Source organism: Anolis carolinensis, chromosome 2, assembly GCF_035594765.1.
Source record: "Anolis carolinensis isolate JA03-04 chromosome 2, rAnoCar3.1.pri, whole genome shotgun sequence".
NCBI lineage: Eukaryota > Metazoa > Chordata > Lepidosauria > Squamata > Dactyloidae > Anolis > Anolis carolinensis.
Genome location: NC_085842.1, coordinates 197,723,625 through 197,745,390, shown reverse-complemented (window position 1 = coordinate 197,745,390; position 21,766 = coordinate 197,723,625). Strand labels below are relative to the sequence as shown.

Here is a 21,766-nt window from a genome sequence, read left to right as displayed (position 1 = left end):
CCTGCCCATCTTACCCCTAACCTGTATGTGAGCCCATCTGCAATGTGTTCTAGTGCCCACTTCTTAGAAATGTGTGGGTATAAATTATGTAAAGAAAACCTACTGACAAGAAAAAATGTGGAGTGAGTGAGTGATGGCCTGCAGCGCACAATAGGCAGTGTTTGCATCCAAAATGTTAATAAAACCTAGTTGGTATGTGAACTCCAAATGACACCACAGCAGTATTTGATGAAGAAATCAGATTAGTTCCTGTTGCAAGAAATGTAACCAACTTGGTGGCTGAGCTGACATGCTCCGTCTTTTCAGATCCCTACTTCCTCATAGAGTTGAAACCAGAAAGAACTCCTAGGGTGCATCCACACTGGACTAATGTAGCATTTTGATTCTCCTATAACTACCATGGTTCCATCCAATATAATTCTGGGTTTTGTAGTTTCAGGGAGGGCATATAACTCCTGACCAGAGAGTTCTGGCACTACAGTTTAAGAGAATGCAATAGAGAATTTGAAGCCCCTCATCGAACTACAAATTTCAGGATTCTTTGGGATATTTAAATATGGCTGTCTTATCATCTCTTAACCTTCTCTTCTCCAAGCGAAACATACTCAGCTCTCTAAGCCTCATAGGGCTTGGCTTCCAAATCTTATACCATTTTCCAGATCTTTTACCTCCTCTGGACATGTTCCAGTTTGTCAGTGTCCTTGCCCCTTTGAATTGGGATGGTGACTTGGTGGGTTGAGTTTTGGGAACCAGTTAAAAATGTGAAGACTTATTAGCCCTGAAATATGGAAAATAAGACTGAAGTGATTCGTGCTATGGTTTCATGCACAATTGCTTGTGTTGTAACTTAGCACAACAACAACAATTTTATTTTTCTATCCCACCTCTATCTCCCCGCAAGTACTCAGGGCAGCTAACATGGGCCAAGCCCAAAAACAAATGATAAACAAAGTAAAATACATATAAAAACAGCATCTTCAATGGAGTTTCTCCTCTTGCAGCTGAATAACTTGGATCACTTCATGCTTGAGACCTCCGTTCCTAAATAGGAAGTGTGGCTTTTGGTGGTTTGAGTTAAGAAACTCTTTGAAGCAGCTGTGGCTCTAAGCTCTTTTTTCCCCTTTTGGCTCTTCGTGAATACAATCCATGTGTTTGTTGTTATAGGTGTCTTCAAGTTGTTTCCAACTTACGACATCTCTGTCACAGGATTTTCTGGGGCTGAGAATATCAGACTCACCCAAGGACAGCCAATGGGTTTCTAGGACCAAGCAGGGAATCAAGTCCTAGTCTCCAGAGCAGGTATAGGGAAACCTAGGTCCGGGGGCCAGATGCCAGAGCCCCTTGGGCTCTTTTCTCAGGCCCTCCTCACACCATCCTATCCTTCCTTCCTTCTCTCTTTCCTTCCCCCTTCCCTTCTTCCTGGAGAGTATCATAGGTTGTCTTGGAGTGTGGTGGAGTCTCCTTCTCTGTTCTGCAGAGGCTGTCTATTGGGAGTGCTTTGATTGTGCCTTCCTGAATGGCAGGGAATTGGACTGGATGGCCCTTGGGGTCTCTACCAACTCTAGGATTCTATATCAGGAGTAGGCAATAAGGGTTTACACATTTTTTTTCTCTTGTCCAACATCTCATCCTGACCAAGACCAACCCTTTTGAGATCCAAACGTTTCCTGACTTTTCTTCGTTTTCTGCCTCTGAAAGAGAAGAGGAAGGGGAGGAAAGGGCAGAGATGGGACTTGGAGAGAACCCCCTTCCCCCTGGCCCGTCCCATTCCAGCCCACCATGCAGCCCCCAATTTTAAAAGTTTGCTCATGCCTGCTCCAGAGCCATAGTCCAGTGCTCAAATCACTACACCACACTGGTTCTCCCTTTCATGCATGGCAAAGTTATTTTCTCTGTGATCTCCAGAAACTTTATTGCTTGGTAGAAACTTCATGGTTAAAGGGCACTCACAGTTCTTTGGAGGTTGGAGGAAGACTGTGGGCTGATGTAATCAGCTTTCTCCAACCTGGTCACCTCCAGTTGTGTTGGATTGCTTGCTACATCTAAGCTGCCTGGTGATAATGGGAGTCATGGTCCAATGTGTTTTGGGAAGGTGGAAAGTTGAAGGCCACTGAGCCAGCATTCCAGAGAGGCTAGATGTGAGGGAATGAAACACCCAAACAAACTCAGGAAGTTATAAATAGAGGTTTGCTCATGGCCCCTAGAGTTATTTTTAACTTGTCCCTGACGGCTTTTTTAAATTGAAATGGCCTCTGGGGTGCCAGATGACAGATGCGGAAGTGGCCTCCACAGCCCTGGAGAATATCAGCCACACAGAAGCAATGATTTGCAGCCTTTTGTAATCAGAAGTAGTAAGATGAGAACACTCATAGGCATCTGTGTGCCTGTTTCTCTCTCAGTGTTTGCAAACAGTGACTTCTTTTTAATGGGTGCTGTTTTTTCTTATCATGTTTTCACAAGGAGGTAATGTTATCTTCATTTCTATTTAATGAATGAATTTGTTCATCACCTCTCAACCCAACAGGACCCCAAGATGTACAGTAGATAAAAATAGTTTAAACATTAAATTGTTGCTAAGCAAGTCACATTCCCTTGGCCTCAGAAGAAAGCAATGGCAAACCTCTTTGGAACACATTTTGCCAAGAAAATCCTGTGATAGGCTCATCTTAGAATAGTGGTTCCCAACCTTTTGGACTTCGACTCCCAGAAAGCTGTTAGGAATTGTGAGAGCTGAAGTCCAAAACACCTGGAGTACCAAGGGTTGGGAACCACTGTCTTAGAGTCACCATCAGTCAGAAGTGATTTGAAGGCATGGAATAATGAAGTCCACTGGAGGATGTAATTAAAGCACAACTGACTCTGGACTAATTTACCCTTCCTAAGAAAAAAGCTAGTACATCAACTGAAACTGGACAAAGATACACAATGGCTACCTGGTTTTTCAAGAGCAGCACTATGTCCAAGAGCACCCCTGAATTACAATTGTGATCTTGCAGAAGAAGCTCTACCCAGATAAGACTGTAATCCAATCCATTGCATTTATACTGACCAGAAGAACTGTCATGTCTGCATTGAGCCTAATTTATTCTGCCATATCCAGGCTTTCATTACACCAGACCATGATTCAGAACTCTCCAGCTTCCTTGGCATTCATTGTAAAAGAGAGACATAGTTGAGTAGCATTCACGTACTGATGACATCCAATCCCAAACTCCAGATAGACTCTCGCCCCAGTGGCTTTATGTAGATATTGCAAAGCAAAGAGAGCAATACTGGGCATTGTGGGACCCCATAGGTAAGTGGTTCTCAACCTATGGGTCCTCAGATACTTTGGCTGTCAAATCCCAGAAATCCTAACAGCTGGTAAACTAGCTTATCTTATATCAAAATGTCAGGAACCACTGCTGCACAGTGTCCCCAATGGCCAAATGATCCGGAAAGGACATTACGAATGCTGATACTGAATGCTGATGAGAGATCCAGCAGAAGCAACAGAGGCAAATGTTTGGAGTTTAGGCTATCAAAGTAGTTGTAATCACTGCTTTTATCTGGGGACTAGGGTAGCCATATGCAAAAGAAGCAAGGCTCCTGGACCTTCCAACAGTTGTGGAGAAGAGGGGATTTCGACTAACATGCTTGCTGAGATCTTATTTCCTTCGTAACTGTTCCAGATGTCAGAATCCTTTTTAATGTCTAACCATGTGTATGTGGATACAAATATTGTCATGTGCCAGTTGAGTGGCTGTGTGACAAAGAAAACAGTACCTTTGTACCTTTAATAGCTATAGAGGTTTATGTTGTTATGCTAGCCCTATCTGCTGAAACTCTGTTTTTGACATAACTGTTCAGGGAAGATCCATAACCTCTCCATCCTGTGGCCAGTGTGCTCATTGTCTGGGGATGATGGGGGCTGTGGTTCAGTGTATCTGAATGACATGAACCGGGAGCAGATCTCAAGGGTTTCAGGCACATCAGTCCCTCTCAATTCTAATTTGAAGATGGCAGGATTTGAACCTGGAATCTTTTGTATGCAAAATAGACATTCTGACACTGAGCTAAGGACCTTCTCTGAAGTGAGCATGCATGGAATACACAGTCACATCTAAAATACTGCTTAAATATAGAAGTCACTCCCTTCCTTACAGACTAACTTCAGATGCATGTTCCTTAAGGAATCGTGCTGGTTTTAGTGGGATTTGATCCTAATTCACCAAGTACAGCCCTATTGTGCAATCTCAAGTCAGTGGTGTAGCAGGTAAGGAATACACAGAAGACATTTGTGCTGGTTGAAAAGATTGCCTTCCGCAAGCATTTGTTGAGTTCAGAGATCAGAGAAAGGTCTGCCAGTACAACTGTTTGTTGGCTGATCTTAGATAGCAGAAGAGCCAAAAAGTGACAGAATGAGGAAGCACCAGAGTTATATCAGATCCAAACGGATATAACTCCTCAGCCCAGGAAACAACCAGGAAGCTAGCACAACTAGGTCAAGGCAAGAGTACTCTTAAATAATTTCTGCATTGTGATTGAACCCTGATTCACCTATCCTAACGTGGGCTCAAGCTGGCCCTTTCAACTCTCTTTGTGGGTTAGCACTGCAGTTCTAGTCTCCTAGTTAGTCTGTATCTAAAGCTGGAGTACAGAAAGCCCTTCCCCTCCTCCTCCAGTACCTTTGCTGAGCACACTGTCCTCAGAAGACCTTGTTAGGAAGAGAAAAAAATTCAGCAGGAAGCTGCCAGGCACTTCTGTCTAGTAAATCATGTTTTCTGCAGTGATACAAAGGCTGGGGCTTTCTGCTGCTGCTGCTTTTTGCTGCATATCTTTGCCTACTGAGTGGGTGGGTGTTATCAGCCAAGACAGAGCCCCCTTCCCACCTTAATCCACTCCTTGCTTATCCTAAGACCCATGTGTCCCTGCCTGCATAGCTCTGCTGACCAATGTGTAGATGGCAATTTCTCAAATTTCTCCCTGGATTTTGCTGGTCTGAGTTCTTTGATTCTGTTTACAGTTCCCATTTTCCATTTCTCTTTTTCTCCCCTTATGCATACATTTTGGTACATCACTCATTCTGTAATAACTGATGAAATAATTATAGAATGTGGACTGTCAGATGTAATGTAGAATTAATGCATGGAGCAGAGGTCAGGTACTTTTCACTCTCTGTAGCGTAATGCTTTGGAGAGGTTTGAAGAAGAGAAGTGTAACCATGTAAGCCATGGTACTGCCCCTGAAAGATTTTTCTGGATGCAAGCAGCAGCTGAACAAGCGCTTAACCCCATTGTCTCTTTGTCTCAAGCCACTTGCCAGCAGCTGTTCTTTGGCTAATACCCGACTTGTGACAGCTTTCACTATCACAGCACACAGAGTGTCCGTGTGCCAGTGCATGCACAGAAAGGCAGTTTGAGGCATTCTGGATTTTTAGCCCATTAACCTGCATACAGCACCCTTCGCAGTACTCGGCACTTACGATTGCAGATTATGTGGTTGCAGCAAATCAATCAAGAAAAAATAAAAGTGTGCTGGTTTCAAATGAGTTGGATATTTATAATTTCTAAGGCAGAGTGGCGGGGGGGGACGTCTCAGGTGGCAGATGCTGGGAAGCAGCAACAGGATGTTGGATAGAGCTCTGAATGACACCAGCACTTTCTAATCTGGTTGGAGGCCTTTGGGTGGAAGATGGTGTCCCACTAGCTGTACTGAAGTAAAAGTCTGCTAGCATTTCAGCATTTGTGCATGGAGTGGGAGAGGACGCCATCTTTTTGTTTACCTAAAACAGCAAAGTTCATTGAGTTAGACCACTAGTAATGTCTCTAGTAGTTAGCTTTAGTCATTACAATCTTCCACTAGCTAGTGCTAGGTTTTCGTCAGCAAAACTGAAACATGCTTCTTTGGAAATCTCTTGTCTCTGCTGAAACAGGTCTGTTATCTCCTTCAGGGCCTCATTCAGTTATCTGCGTGTGCATCAAAGATTGTTTGGTGTTGTCTCTTGTCCCTCAGAAATCACCTTCCCTGAGTAGTACCATCCTTTGTTTTTGTTGAGTTTATTTGTGTTGTTTACAACATATGGTGACCTGGAGGCAAATCTGTCACAGGGTTTGGAATAAATATTGGATATTCTTGCTATGGTTAGAGAGGTGGGGTGGGCAATATAGAACAAATTAACATAACTTAGAGAGTATCCAGTAGGGTAAGAACTAAGAAACCTGTGACCTTCACGTCATTTTGGATAACAACTACCATGAACCTAAATCAGCATGGGCTGATAGGCTGCATTTATAGGAATTGGTAGTCACAGGTGTGACATGATGGGACAGGTCTTAGATCCATCACATGGTCCCCAGTTATGTTCCTGGTGTTGACCCTGTTTAGCCCAATAGCTGGGAGAATGGCCCCCAGAATCCTAATGACTAAGTAAGTAAGGAATTGTAATAATTCCATGACATATCTATGTGGAGGAAATTGCATTTTTTAGAACCTGGGTGGAGGAATGGATGGAAGCCTGGAAGTTCTTCAGTCCGTAGCATTTCATGGAGTTTGTTTCCAACCATGTGGCAGTAGGCTATTTTCATACTTCTGTGTTTACATTCCTTAAGCCTGCCTGTCTTCCTTTCCTGTCCAGGCTAGTCATGTGAGCAGACTGAAAGTGTGTGTTGAAGACAACACCCCCTGCCAACTACTTTGAGCAACGAAAAGACTGGGAGTAAAGGAGTCAGAGAGATCCAACATGGTATGGTTGTTTGAGCCCTGGGCTACAACTCTGGAGACCAGGGTTTGGTTCTCCTCGAAGTGACCTTAGGCAAGCCACACACTCTGATTCCCTGAAAACACCATGAAAGGTTTACTATAGGTTGCCATACATTGGAAATGACTTGAAGGCACACAAGAGCAACAGAATATGCCTGGATTCCTTTCTCAATTCACAAAATTGAATTGACCAGTCCAAGATCTGGGGCAGATGCCTCCTTCTCATATGGGAAGTGATAGACCTTGGCCATTCTGAGCAAAATTAAGATTTCTTCTTCTTCAATCACCGTCATTTCCGACTCTTCCTGACCTCATGGACCAGTCCACACCAGAGCTCCCTGTCAGCTGTTGCCGCCCCCAGCTCCTTCAAGGTCAAGCCAGTCACTTCAAGGATACCATCCATCCACCTTGCCCTTGGCCAGCCTCTCTTCCTTTTTCCTTCCTTTTTCCCCAGCATCATGATCTTTTCCAAGCTTTCCTGTCTTCTCATGATGTGGCCAAAATACTTCATCTAATATCCTTCCCTCCAGTGAGCAGCTGGGCATTATTTCCTGGAGTATGGACTGGTTGGATCTTCTTGCGGTCCAAGGCACTCTCAGGATTTTCCTCCAGCACCAAAGTTCAAAAACATCTATCTTTCTTCGCTCAGCCTTCTTTATGGTCCAGCTCTCACATCCATAGGTTACTATGGGGAATACCATTGCTTTCACTATGCGGACCTTCGTTACCAGTGTGATGTCTCTACTTTTTACTTTTGCATTTTCTTCTTTCACCTTGGTGATAAGGCTCCTAAGCTCCTCCTCGCTTTCAGCCATCAGAGTGGTATCATCTGTGGTTGTTAATGTTTCTTCCAGCAATTTTAACTCCAGCCTTGGATTCGTCAAGCCCCGCATGTCGCATGATGTGTTCTGCGTACAAGTTGAATAGGGAGGGTGAAAGTATGCAGCCCTGCCGCACTCCTTTCCCAATCTTGAACCAGTCTGTTGTTCCGTGATCTGTTCTTACTGTGACTACTTGGTCTTTATACAGATTTCTCAGGAGACAGACAAGGTGACTTGGTATCCCCATACCACCAAGCATATGCCACAGTTCATTATGATCCACACAGTCAAAGGCTTTAGAATAGTCAATAAAGCAGAAATATATGTTTTTCTGAAACTCCCTGGCTTCCTTCATTATCCAGCGGATATTGACAATTTGGTCTCTCGTTCCTCTACCTTTTCTAAACCCAGCTTGGACATCTGACAACTCTCGCTCCATGTAAGATTTCTTATGTGAGACCAAACTCCCAAATCATGCAGATTTTAGGTTTGCAGATTATCATAAAATGACCTTATCCAGTTGGTCGATAATGGAATATGCTGCCTCATGGTGTAATGGGGTCTCCTTCTTTTTAAAACAGAGACTAGATGCCCATCTGTCAGGAGTATTTGGATTGTGTGATCCTACATGGCAGAAGGGATTAGATTGGATGATCCTGCTCGCCTCTTCCCATTTTTGAATCTATGAACAAAGACAGGACCCTTTAGTGCAGTGGTTCTCATCCTCTGAGTCCACAGATATTTTGGTCTTCAACTCCCAGAAGTCCTAACAGCTGGTAAACTGGCTGGGATTTCTGGGAGTTGTAGGTCAAAACACCCGGGGACCCACAGGTTGGGAACCACTGCTTTAGTGTATGTTAAGAAATAGATCTTTCTGTGACTAAAATTTTTACATTATCTTTGTTATGTATCTTGTATGTCTCATGTAACTATGTGTATTGTAAATAACCTTTAGCCACTATATATGTTCCCATATAAAAAAAAACTCAGAAAAACAACTTACTTTCTACCTGATGAAAACTCTCTTGAGTTGAAACCGGTTATGGTTTTGGAGTCTACTACTTCCTAGTAAAGAACAATTATTGGTTACGAGAAGAGGAGTCAGTTCATCCTTCGAGAGAAAAATATTATTTTTACTTTGAATGTAACAGTCCTTTGTTTTATTATATAGAAATGTTTTGTTGTATTTGTATTCATATTGATGCATTGAACTAAATATAGGTTTAATGACATTCAAAAAATGTCTGTATTACTATAACATTGGATACTTGTCTTTGTAGTTCCAGGGAACCCATTTTCTTTTATGGTTAGTGTTATTTTATTTCGTGTCAAAAGCATTGCATAATAAATACATTTAAAAATGATGAAATAAAGGAAATCACAAGCAACTAAATAGTTTTAGACCAAAAGCGGGCAACAGCGACCGCATTGTCCATAGCTTTAAACAACTCCTCCTCCGTACATGAGGCAGGACATTGTGGGCAAGCATACATATGCGGAGTTTTTTGTTCTGCTCCACAGTCACACAAGGTGGAGGATTCCTCCAGGTAGTGCCACCTTGTCAAGTTGTCTTTTGATCTGCCCACTCCACTTCTGAGTCTGTTTAGGGACTTCCAAGTTGCCCATTCTTGGTTTGCCCCTGGAGGAAGACCCTCATGGGGGGCCATCCAGTTGGGATTGCCTGGTTTAGCTGCCCAGAGGGACACTCTTGCTGTTGCTGGAGGAACATCAAGAGGAGTGGTGGTTCTCATGCAGCCCTTCCTTAATTTGAGTCTGGTGGGAGGAGGCTGATAGTCATGTAGTGGGTGGCTTTCACAATGCTCGACCTTATTTCTCTCGCTGTTAGCAGCAACTTCCCGTCGCACGTCAGGAGGGACAATGCCAGCTAGCTTATAGAGTTTATCAACAGGTGTAGATTTAAGGCATCCTGTGATTATTCTGCATGTTTCGTTCAGTGCTATGTCCACCTGCTTCACATGGTCAGACTTGTGCCAAACAGGACAGGCGTACTCTGCAGTTGAGAAAGACAAGGCCAGGGCTGATGTTCTTATTACTTGTGGGTCTGCACCACATGCGCTGCCAGTAAGTTTACGGAAGATGTTGTTGCGTGCAGCTACTTTGTGCTTGGTGTTCATGCAGTGTCCCCTATATGTTAGTGTTCGATCTAAGGTGACACCAAGGTATTTAGGATGGAAACAGTGTTCGAGCTCTTGGCCTTCCCAGGTAACGTTCAGTTTCCTGTTGGCTTCACGGTTACGTAGGTGGAAAACACACACTTGTGTCTTGGAAGGGTTAGGCTTCAGGTGGTTCTCTTTGTAGTAGCTGGAGAGATCTTTCAAGGCATTAGTGAGTTGGTTTTCAACTGTTTAGTGTAAAATGGTGCCATCTCTCTACATGTCGGTTCTCATTTTCCTGTCACTGCTGGGCAAAAAAGTGCATTGTGAGGGCTGTGAAATCCTTTGCCCTTTAAGTGTTTTAACTACAACACTCATGATCCATTAGCATTTGCTATGCTGCAGAGATTTACAAGAGTTGAAATCTTAAAAAAACATCCAGCAGACTAAGGTTTACTCAGTTCTTTCCTGTCCACTGCCAAAGTTAGGATTTAGAAGGGGACTTTAACCTATGAGAGAGGGGAGGACTCTTTCCTGTTGCACAGTAGCTGCCTTAGATTCTTTCCTCAGAGAGAGGTTAGGGGTGTTGCTGGGATGTTGGACTGGTCTTGGGTGGGCCATGGCCAATGGCCAAGCTTGCTGAAATCTGGAGCTGGCTTTGTGCCCAGTTGCCTGCATCCTGGAGATTAGTCATTTGTATAATTGCTAGTTGAACGGGTGGAGAAGGATGGTCAGGGATTCTGCATTGAATATTAAAGAAGAGAAGAGGCAGAAAGTGGCAGCTGGTGGTAAAAAGAAAGCAGAAGAAAGTAGAAAGAGAACAATAAGGAGACATAGCATGTGGGAAGGAACTGAAAGGCTGAACATTGCAATCGATGGCACTGTTATAAAGAGGGCAAACGCAGGATCAGGGAGGGAGGTGACTTATTCCCCAGCATTCAAGGAAATATCTAGTTCCAGTAAAGAGGCATTTTTTGGATTTGTTTCCTTGGGTTGCTGTACCTGCTGGTACAAATGGTCCCTTGAGGTTGTCTGTTTATACAACCTAATTAGTATATTGCTTTTAGTGGTTTGGATTTCAGTTGCATGAAGCCAGTGCCAAAGTGTTCCCAGCAGTCTGGCGTGTGATGCCTTTTCTCTTTTCCTCCCATCCAAGTTGGGAGACTGATATTAATTGCATCAAGTCACTTGCCCAAGAGCTGCCTGCTCATTACAAAGAACAGTTTATGCAATGTTGGGCAGTCCCAGGTGCTTCAGCAAGAGAGCCACAGAACTATTTCCTTGGTTTGAGCTGTTTAAAGGGTTTTGCAAGATGTTCATTTTCACATTTCAAACCTTACTTGGAGAGCATACAGTTGGCCTTCCACTTTTGCAGAACTGATTATTCGTGGATATGAGTAAAATGTTCTCTCTCGGTCCTCCCGCAGAGCCCTAGAGCAGTGGTTCTCAACTTTGGCCTTCAACTCCCAGAAATCCTAACAGCTGGTAAACTGGCTAGGATTTCTGGGAGTTGTAGGCCAAAAACATCTGGAGACCACAGGTTGAGAACCACTGCCCTAGAATAAAGTGAGGCCAGAAATTAACCATAAGTCACTCTGGAGTGGAGGCTCCTTCTTTGGAGGCTTTTAAACAGAAGCTGGATGGCTATCTTTCGGGGGTGCTTTGAATGTGATTTCCTGCTTCTCAGCAGGGGGTTTGTCAAAGACAGAACGCCACCAAATAGAGTACAACACAGTTTATTGAAGTTACAGAACTAAAAAATACCCGTAGGAAGCAAAGGACTAGGCAAACACTTGTCTTCAGTGTGAAAAGTAACAGAAACAGCTCCGTTTGAATTAAAACGGTTTGAAAGGATAAACCGGATTAAACAGGAGTTTAATCCGGATTAAATCAAAAGTGCTTACTTCAGCCTGGCAATTTAAACAAACAAAAGCTGGTAAACAGAGGTCAAAATGAACACAAAAAGCTGGCAGCAGATTCCTCTCTGCTACTCAAAAGCTACAGATGAGTAACTCAGGCTGTTTACTCCTCCGTGCAACGAGCGAAATCCGGGTCCAGGCACATCAATCAGGGTAACGGCGGTCAGCAGGGTCCCAATCCGGTCCAAGGTCGAAAGCCAAGTGCAGACGTCTAAAGTTCCACAAGTTCCACCGATAGCCACAGAAGGGATAGTCCAAGGTCGTAGTCAGTCAGTCAGTCCAGCGTCAATCCAGAGTAGGTAATTAATGTCCGTCAAAAAGACGACGGTGGTCCAAGCTATCAAGATTAAACACAAGTTGCACAGAAAAACCCCACACAGTTCCTCCCGCCGTCTATGCCCAGTGTCCTTGGTAACTTACGTATCCAGCAACGAATCACACCCATCTTCAGGAAGTTCCCCAACAAGAGCCCAAGCGTTCGTCCAGATTACCTTGCCCAACGCAATTAGCCATTGATCCTAAACCCCATTTTATCCCAGTTCATAACTCCTCATCGCTGTCAGCTGCTATCCTAATTCCAGGTGCCTCATCATCATCATCCTCATCAGAGCTAAAACACCTTTGACTACGCCCCACAGCATCCCCAGCTGTGGATCCCGCTCCATCCCTCCAGCCCATCCATGGGTCTGATCCTGCAACCCGCCAATCGCCTCCCATGCTATCATTGCCAGTGACACCCAAATCCTCCCTCACATGAGTCCACTCCATGTCATCCTCCTCTGAGCTAACCATCTCTTCCTCCATTCCCTCGGTAAAACCCTCAAATGAATCTTCATCTGTTGGTTCTGCAAATAAGTCCTGGAGCCGTTTCCTTTCACGCTCCTCAAAAGAGTCTGACTCTCAAGGAGTCTTACGACCCCGTCTCCTAGTACCGGAGCCAGAAGGCTCAACCATAACAGGGTTGGACTGGATGGCTCATGAGGTCTCTTCCAACTCTATAATTCTATGGAGAACCTAAGACATCTAGAGAAAATATCTCTCTAGGTATTTGTAGTCTTCTAGTAAAATTCTGTGGTCAGAGGTTGATCATAGAGTCATGCTGGGGATCTAGATATAGGTAGTCTTCCTGAGTTACAAACATCAGACTCATAGCTATGAATGGGGGTGAGACAACACAAAGTGAGAGTCATCTACCCCTTGGAAGGGAAATTTACTCCTGGAAAAGTTATCATTCGGGAAAGGTGTCTCCACTAAGACTATCACCAATCCTTGTTTCTACAACAAGCCATTTTTTTAAAAAAAAAAATTCAATTATTGCAGGGACAGAAAGTGAGATGAAATCTTCTGAAGAGGGGCACAGACAGCAGACCAAATACAACGGGGGGAGGGGGGGTTAACCCTGCCGTATGCTATGGCTGGGTGTACACTTAAAATGTACAGACCTACAGAACCTAACTTGTTCATAATTTGGTGACTGCCTGTATTCCCAGAGAGACGTTATCTCAAGTAAAATCAATGGTGTTTTTCAATATGTGTTTTTCCACTTTTTGGGGGGCCCTGCACCCCTAACGCAACGAATGTGAAGGGTCATCTGTATAGTATAAATGGGAGAGGGTGCAACTGTTTCCCCTCATCTATGCATGCATTTCAGAGCTTGGAAATGTTACTTTTTTTGGACTATAACTCTAGAGTCTTCCAACCAGCATTTACTGCCTGGGGATTCAGGGAATTATAGTCCAAGATATATCTTTTGTCCATCTATAAATAAACACCATGCTATTTCTCCCCCTTCACTGAATGCCTTCATAGCCACAGAGATGTTGCCTGCATCATACCACAATGATGTTCGGAACATTTTGCAAGCTTTTGAGCTTGCCAAACAAAAACAAGAAATAAAATGCATCATGTTATTTATGTTCTGTTTCCAACAAAAAAATTGAAATCAAATTAGCAATCCAGCTATATAAAACCGAGGAGATAGTGACCTAATTCTAGGTATGTGTGGGAGAGTGGGTAATCTGTGAGTGGGGAGTTGGTCTTTTCCAAGGAGATCACTTTAGGTGTCAGGTTTCTTTTAAGCTTCTTGTAAATCAAGCCGCAATGCAAAAAACCCCGTAGCAAGTGAAAGTGACAAGTGAATATAGGTTAGCTAGATTGTGAAGACATGAGTGACAGGACAGCTAAATTTGTCTCTCTTCTAGTCCTGAGCACATCACCTAATGCCAAGGGTATTCCCCTTCTTTCTTGTAATTCCACCCACACATTTCTTCCAACGTCTGTCTCTGCTGAGATAGGGAATGGACCCATCAACCACTCCATAACAGCCTCCACTCAGGTCATTCCCTCATCTCTGTGGGCCATACCTGTGTTGAATCCAAGGTAGCATTCTCTCTGTGGTGGTCAGCCTGTGTCTGAGCTGTGCCTCTTCAGGGCTGAAAGTGGAGGTGTCAGAGGTTGAGTCCACATCTCCTCAGAAGCAGTCCCAGACCATGGCAGGAACTTCTAGGAAGGAATGCTGCTCTCTACAAAAGCCAGCCCTTTCACTTAAAACATTAATACAAGTTCCAGCCTAGCTGCCTTCTTGACATTTTCTGGTCATTATACAGTAAGGTCCACATCTATGGAAAAAATAGTATGTTTAGGAATTCACTAAGTCCTCCAGTGTGATCCTATGGTGTGCATTTGAAATGGAGGATCTAGCAAATTACTAGAGGAATACCTCTCTAGCAATCTCTAAGTCCTCCAGTACAACTTTATGATATGCTAGGACCTGAAGTCATGTAAATGGCATTCAGTCATATTTTTAGTTTCAGGTAACCAGGACATGGCTGCGAACAGATAGGGGGATCTTATTGTCCTCTTTTGCATCAAGAAGTAGAAGAGGAGGAGGAGGAGGAGGAGGAGGAGGAGGAGGAGGAGGAGGAGGAGGAGGAGGAGGAGGAGGAGGAGGAGGAATGGATTTTATTTATTATTTGCCTCTCCTGATGGCTCGAGGCAGGGTACAACAAAGTCAAAGCATATGAACATAAAATACCTACAATAAAATACATAAATAAAAACACACCAATATAAAAAAACATACACAAAACACATATACAGAATTAACATATAGCAACAATGGAATATAAATCAAAACTAATGATTGAAAATTGACTGGGTAGTCATGACGGAAGAGATGGGTCTTCCGTTATGTGAAACTTAGTACGGCTTGCTGTCATAAGATAACACTAGGAGTCAGAAAATATGAGTATCACCTCCCAGAACCATACTAAGTTAAAATTGGGTAGGTTATGTTTTTATCTCCACCTGATAACACCTCCTCTTGCTACCATCTGTAATATGGGGATTATAGTTCTGGCTAGAGATGGGAAGGCCTGGGAAAAAATTGGACCACTCATCCTGTCCATTCCCCCCCCAACCAATTTTTCTGGGTTTTTTTTCAAGGTCTTCCCATCTCTAGTTCTGCCCGACCGTACAGGTTTATTATATATTATTATCTGAATACTTTAGAGCTGGGATGTGGAACCCTTAGTTTTAAGATATTTTTGGACTATCAATCCCATCAGTCCCACTCCCATCACCCAATGTGGACCACAGTAAGGAATTTCTAATAAAGTAGTGGTGACATGAATGCTGTACTTTACTGATACCATCAAATCAAAATAAATAGAAATGTGGCAGCATGTGGAGTACTGTGCATGTGTGCATTCATTGGCATTTGCCACTCTCAAGGAGGGGTGCAAATTATTGCAACAAAGTCCACAAATGTATCCACTAATCCAAACACATCAAGAGTAACAATATTTGTGAAGCCTCTTAGGGAGACTACTTTTTTATGTGTCTTGTTGTTATTTGCATTCTGCCACTCTGCAACTCCCTTCTAAAAATCACTTTGTTTCCCTCTTGCTTGCAGGATATCCTACGTGTGGGGGATACAGACCATGATGGGCAACTTAATTTTGAGGAATTTGCACGCTATCTCCAGGAGCGCGAACGCAAGCTGCTGCTGATGTTCCACAGCCTAGACCGCAACAATGATGGTATGAAGTTTTCTTGCTCAGTTAGGACAATGTCTGCTAGAACCCCAGTCAGTGACCAGCATCTCCCCCACAGTTTAGAAAAACTGATTTGTGAGCAACAATTCCCAGAATACCCCAGCCAGCAAGGCCAGTGGCCTTACCATCAGGGGTGGAGGTGTGAGTGTTGTACCCCCCCCCCCTCCAAAAAAAAAAAAAACCAACCTGCCAATGTTTCTGAGCTGTGTTCTTGTTTGCTTGGCAGGATTCAAGCATCTGTTTTTCACTCAACATGCTTGTAACTTTCCCTGATCTTTAACTGCACCCTTTTCCAATGTCTCCTGTTGACAACAGCAGCTTGGGCCACTGGGTCACATCGGTGAACTTCCTCCAAAAAAAATTCTGCTTTTATTTCCAGCAACTTCCAGGACCTATTAACTGTGAAGCTATGTACCTCACTCTGTACCTCTTGTATCAGGCCTACATAAACCTTCAATTTTAGTTTCATACTTTATTTTGCCCAGACCGTTATCGGAATAAATCTGTTTGTTCAAACCTCCTGACCTAAATACTCTAAAGGCCTTAGATGCCATCTGATCTTGGAAGCTAAGCAGAATCATTCCTGGTTAGTTGGATGGAAGGCATCAATTGAGTACCAGGTGCTGTAGGTTGTATTTCAGGGCAAAACCACCTTTGAGTGTTCCTTGTCTTTGAAAACACTATGAAATTCATGGGGTTGCCATAAGCCAACAAGCGACTTGAAGACATACACATGCCTCCCAGAACCACTTTATCTATGTATGGCCATTAGGGATAGTGAGACAGTTGCTAAACCCAGGGGGTGGCAACAAAGTTCTGGAAGATAGGGCCGTGTGTGTATGCTGTTTGGCTTCCTCTGTTCCCCCAAACTGTCCTTATATCTGTATCCTATTCCATTGCCAGCAATTATAAACTGTTTGGCTGCCAGTCTGGTTGGCTTTTGCACAAGGTCTTCACCTCAAGTAGCAAATAAGTCTCAGAATGCCCTAATATCCACCTTACTGCCTAACCTTTAAAAGGAAGCCTTAATAGTCCTTCCATGGAGAGAGCAGCTCTAAGTCTTTGAATTGGCACCAGGTTTTCCTCTAAAGTTGAAAGGAGATACCCCAGCTACTAGACCTGTTTTGGCGATGGGATCATCAGTTTTAAAACTTGGGCTGAAATATTACAAAGATTCCTGTCCTCACTGAGACCAAAAGAACAGCTATAGGACCCAGGTAAGGTAAAGGTTTCCCCTGACGTTAAGTCCAGTCATGTCTGACTCTGGGGGTTGGTGCTCATTTCCATTTCTAAGCTGAAGAGCTGGCATTGTCTGTAGACACCTCCAAGGTCATGTGGCTGGCATGTCTGCATGCAGCGCCGTTACCTTCCCACCGGAGCGGTACCTATTGATCTACTCACATTGGCATGTTTTCAAACTGCTAAGTTGGCAGGAGCTGGAGCTAACAGCGGCCGCTCCCGCCGCTCCCGGGGTTTGAACCTGGGACCTTTCAGTCTCCAGCTCAGTGCTTTAATGCACTTCGCCACCGGGGCTCCAGGTAATGCCTTAATTGTGTCCTTCGCCCCCTTTGTCCTCGGCACACCTGTCAGTCTCTCCACTCAGGCTGTACTTGCTGCCAATCCTGGGAGGCAAAGGTGGGGATGTAGGAGTTTCTGTCCCTCAGTAGGGCTCTTAGAGAGAGGTAGGAAGTTCCTGTACTGTTCTCCTTCCTTAACGAAGCTCTCTTGGAACTGTCTGATTAACAGCTTCAAGACAGCTCCCAGATTAAATCCAATTGCAGTTCGCCTCCCTCCTTGGCAGTCTCTGGCCGCAGGGAGTGGGTGGCCATGCCTCCTGCTGTCCCACTCCCGGCGCTTTCAAATTCCTACCTGATGACTACAAAGCCTTCCAGCTGGCTCTCCTCCGTGTTGTGCTCCCTTTCACGAACAATCCTTGGACAGGCACATGAGTCCCCAGGTGCCAAGCTTTGCATGGCTGCTTTCTCTCCCATTCTGGTCTAATCAGATGTAAGCCAGGCTGCATTGCTGCCAGCAGACAGTTGTTATGGGAGGATTGGGGGAGATTCCTGCTCCTCAAGGACTATCTGATGTAGCAAAGCATCTCAGAAGAGGTTTAAATGCGGCCCTGGGTTCAAAAGGCCTGTGCGCAGTGGGAACTGACCTCACCTTTGCCTCTATATTCTTCTCTCTCCAGTTAGGTTATGTGGGACAACATAGAGGCTGTTGTCTTGTACCTGGAAATCTTCTAATGGCTGCTCTGCATCTGACCCAGAATAAGCTTATGGAGCTCATAACTGAGGTCTGCATGTCCAAGGATTTATTTTGGCCCTTAAGAGTGTGACTCCTTTCTAGTTTATGATTCAGCTTGAGTATCCATTATCCAGAAATGTTTTGGACTTTCATTTTTTTCCAGATTTTGGAATATTTGCATCTACATTACAAGATACCTTGTAAACAGTCTAAAAACAACATTCATTGATGTTTCATAGTCACTATTTATGCATAAACTGAAAATATACGCAGTTGTTTTGTGCATGAAATAAAGTTTGAGTATACTGAATCATCAGAAAGCAGAGGGCTCACTATCCCAATTGCCCATGTGGGCCATTTCAGGTTTTGGAGCATTTAAGATTTTGGGAATCCAGATAAGGCATGTTCAGTTTGTATTAAAATTTGCTTCTGTATTTCACTGAATGAAAAACCTACAAGCTCTTTATAAGCTAGATGTTTACATTATTGAATCTGTAACCAAACAGTGTCTTTTTCCTGCTACTTTATAGCCATCACATAAAAGTCGACCGTCAGTAACTAAAAGACACATGGAACAGTGCACCATGTGTTGTGTTGCTTGCAGAATAGGTTTTTAAGGTTTTCCCCTGACATTAAGTCCAGTCATGTCTGACTCTGGGGGTTGGTGCTCATCTCCATTTCTAAGCCGAAGAGCCGGCATTGTCCGTAGACATCTCCAAGGTCATGTGGCCAGCATGACTGCATGGAGCGTTGTTACCTTCCCACCGAAGTGGTACCTATTGATCTACTCACATTTGCATGTTTTCAAACTGCTAGGTTGGCAGAAGCTGAGGCTAACAGTGGGAGTTCACCCCACTTCCTGGTTTTGAACCACTGATCTTCCGGTCAGCAAATTCAGCAGCTCAGCAGTTTAACCGACTGCACCATCGGGGGCTCCACTGGTGCTTGCATAATAAGCCACACAATATCTCAGGATTCCCCAATCTAGTGCTCTTCAAGTGTGTTGAACTGCAGCTTCCATCATCTCCGGTGGTTCAAGACGTCTGAAGGGTGTTAGGCTGACATGAAAGATGTAATATCATTGCAAGGAATGGGGATTAGTTTTAAGAAACTTCTGCATGGTTACTAGTCATTTTGAAGAGATGTTTGATGAGAGCACATTGATACTTTGGAGGCGAAGTCAAACCCCAGCCTGTCTCTTCACTACTTCTATCCTTCCTACTGTGATATTGTCATTATGATGTATGGACTTTCTGTCTAAATTTCTCTTAAGTACCCACAGATACTATGTAGAGTTTGCCCTTCACTTTTGCTGGGTTAGAAGCACAAGACTCCCACGCAAAAGTGGGGAAACAATTTTAAAATGCTATTTTTTTTAACCTGAGAGAACCTCTTTAGGAAGGCAGACAACCCTAACATTATGCTGGAGGACCTAGAGATTCTTACAGAGGATATATTGATCAAATGAACAATCAAACTGGCAAAAGCTGAACCTGCAAATGTGGAAGACTAATTGTATATCCATGCTGCTTTTCAACAAACTGATTATGTTCTCACAGAAGGTTTATATCTCAGGTTACCAATTGTTTACTACCCTTTCTGCTGCAAATTTGAACAATTCCCTGCTGTGCAAACATTAAGCATGAAAGGTTTTTCTGGCATCAAAGTAAAGTATTAAAAGATGGAAAGAAAGCTCAACGTTTTAAAAAATATCTTGTGTCTATTAGCTTGCCTGATTTTAAACAGTTAGCTCTTGAGCCTTAGAAATGATCATTCAATGTATCCAAGACAATCCCAAGATATGTTTTTGCCTGAGGCCGAAGAACAAATGGAGCCTAAAACAACTTCCCCAGGTGAAATTGCTTACTGCTCGAAGATACTCAAAATGCCGTTTGTTCTTTTTTGGTACATGATGCAAGAAATCTAGCTTTTTTCTATTTCCAGCAGGAAAAAGTATACAGTAGAGTTTCCCTTATCCAACATAAACGGGCCGACAGAACATTGGATACATGAAAATGTTGGATAATCAGGAGGGATTAAGGAAAAGTCTATTACGTGTCAAATTACTTCATGATTTTACAAATTAAGCACCAAAACATCGTGTTTTACAACAAATGGACAGAAAAAGCAGAATAACACATGGCGAGGGCTATATTTCAGAGTAAGGAACTGGAAAAACCACCTCTGAGTATTCCTTGCCTAAGGAATCCTATGAAATTCATGGGATCTTTACAAGTCAGCATGTAAAGATAGAAGAGACATGTCAAGCAGAAAGGAACACTCAGAATGTAGTACAGAGACTATGTGTCAGAGTACATCATGTCCAGCAAACTTGGAATACCCCCAAACTGCTCTTTCCAAACCATGTTTTGTACAGTCAGTTCCATAATACTCTGTTTCTCTTTGCCCTGGGTCACACTTTCCCTCCATCCTTAATGCCTTAACACCTTCCATCCAGCCAAAACCTGTCTGAATGGAAGTCCTGGCTTTAGAGAAGGAAAAACGCTCCCTTAATGAGCTTCGATCCCAATAGCCAGGACTTTAATGGGAAGCAGAAGCTATGAGAAGACAGGTCCTCTGCACTCAGAAATCCTTGTGGGTCATGGCCAGGTGGGCTCGAATTAATACATTGTAAAGATGTGTAGAAATCCATCTTAAAAAGCCTGGATCAAGAGACTTAAGAGAACAGTGACAACTAATGTGTTAAACTATAATCCCATGTGATCCCCACCCGTCCCTCTATGACCTTGCAAGCCTCAATTAACTCTGCAGCATCCAAGTTAACTAGATCAGGGCTGCGTACTGTCATTCTTCAAGAGTTGTTGGGTTGTAGCTCCCATCAACCCCAGCCAGCATATCCATTGGTGAAGTATGATTGAAATTTTAGCTCAAACATGGAAAGACTATATACACAGAGAGAGTGTTTGAGTCCTTGACTGTTGTTATTTCCTCCTCTGGATAACTTTTTCTGTACATAGAATTGTATTGTAAGATCTAGAGCAGGGGTCCCCAAACTAAGGCCCGGGAGCCGGATGCGGCCCATTGAAGCCATCTTTCCGGCCCCCACGGCACAAGGGCAGAAGGGGGTTGGGCTAAATGATCCAAGGGGTCTCTTCTCTTACAACCCTTATTATTAACATTGAGGCTGGGTGGCCATCTGTCAGGGGTGCTTTGCTTGTGCTTTTGGTGCACAAAGGCAGAAGGGGGGTTGGACTAAATGGCCCAAGGGGTCTCTTCCAACCCTCTTTATTATTATTATTATTATTATTATTATTATTATTATTATTATTATTATTGCTCGGTGGCCAACTATAGTTCGGCCCTCCAACGGTCTGAAGGATCGTGAACTGGCCCCTGTTTAAAAAGTTTGGGGACCCCTGATCTAGAGATCTCTAAAGACGTGTCCTTTTTAGAAATGTCTGAGTGGAGGGATAGCTGTAATGGTATTTTTCCTTTCTGTTACTTGGATTTGGCTGCCTCTTTTCTGGGAAAGCAAAAAGATAGGTAAAAGATCAAGGTTTTCCCCTGACGTTAAGTGTCCGACTCTAGGGGTTGGTGCTCCTCTCCATTTCTAAGCCAAAGAGCCGACATTGTCTGTAGACACCTCCAAGGTTATGTGGCCAGCATGACTGCATGGAGCACCGTTACCTTCCCGCCGGAGTGGTACCTATTGATCTACTCACATTTGCATGTTTCCGAACTGCTAGGTTGGCAGTGAGCGCCCGCTGTTGCTCCAGCTTCTGCCAACCTAGCAGTTCGAAAATATGCCAATGTGAGTAGATCAATAGATACCACTCCGGTGGGAAGGTAACGGCGCTCCATGCAGTCTTGCCGCCCACATGACCTTGGAGGTGTCTACGGACAAC

The 21,766-nt window shown here is 43.7% G+C and overlaps 1 protein-coding gene across 4 annotated transcripts in view; it reads left to right on the top strand.

The window, feature by feature from the left end:
- The window catches only part of LOC100557872 (mitochondrial adenyl nucleotide antiporter SLC25A23), an 82,211-nt gene that overhangs the window by 15,473 nt on the left and 44,972 nt on the right, over nucleotides 1–21,766 (top strand). For 3 of the 4 annotated variants that reach the window (XR_010003210.1, XM_062971502.1, XM_062971501.1), the window contains exon 2: nucleotides 15,509–15,635. Coding sequence is in view for 2 of the 4 variants with exons in the window: in XM_062971502.1 (XP_062827572.1) it covers nucleotides 15,509–15,635 (127 nt within the window). In the remaining 2 variants the exon portion in view is untranslated. Of the gene's footprint in view, nucleotides 1–15,508; nucleotides 15,636–21,766 lie in introns of those variants that run through there. The other variant, XM_062971503.1, reaches the window with a different exon arrangement.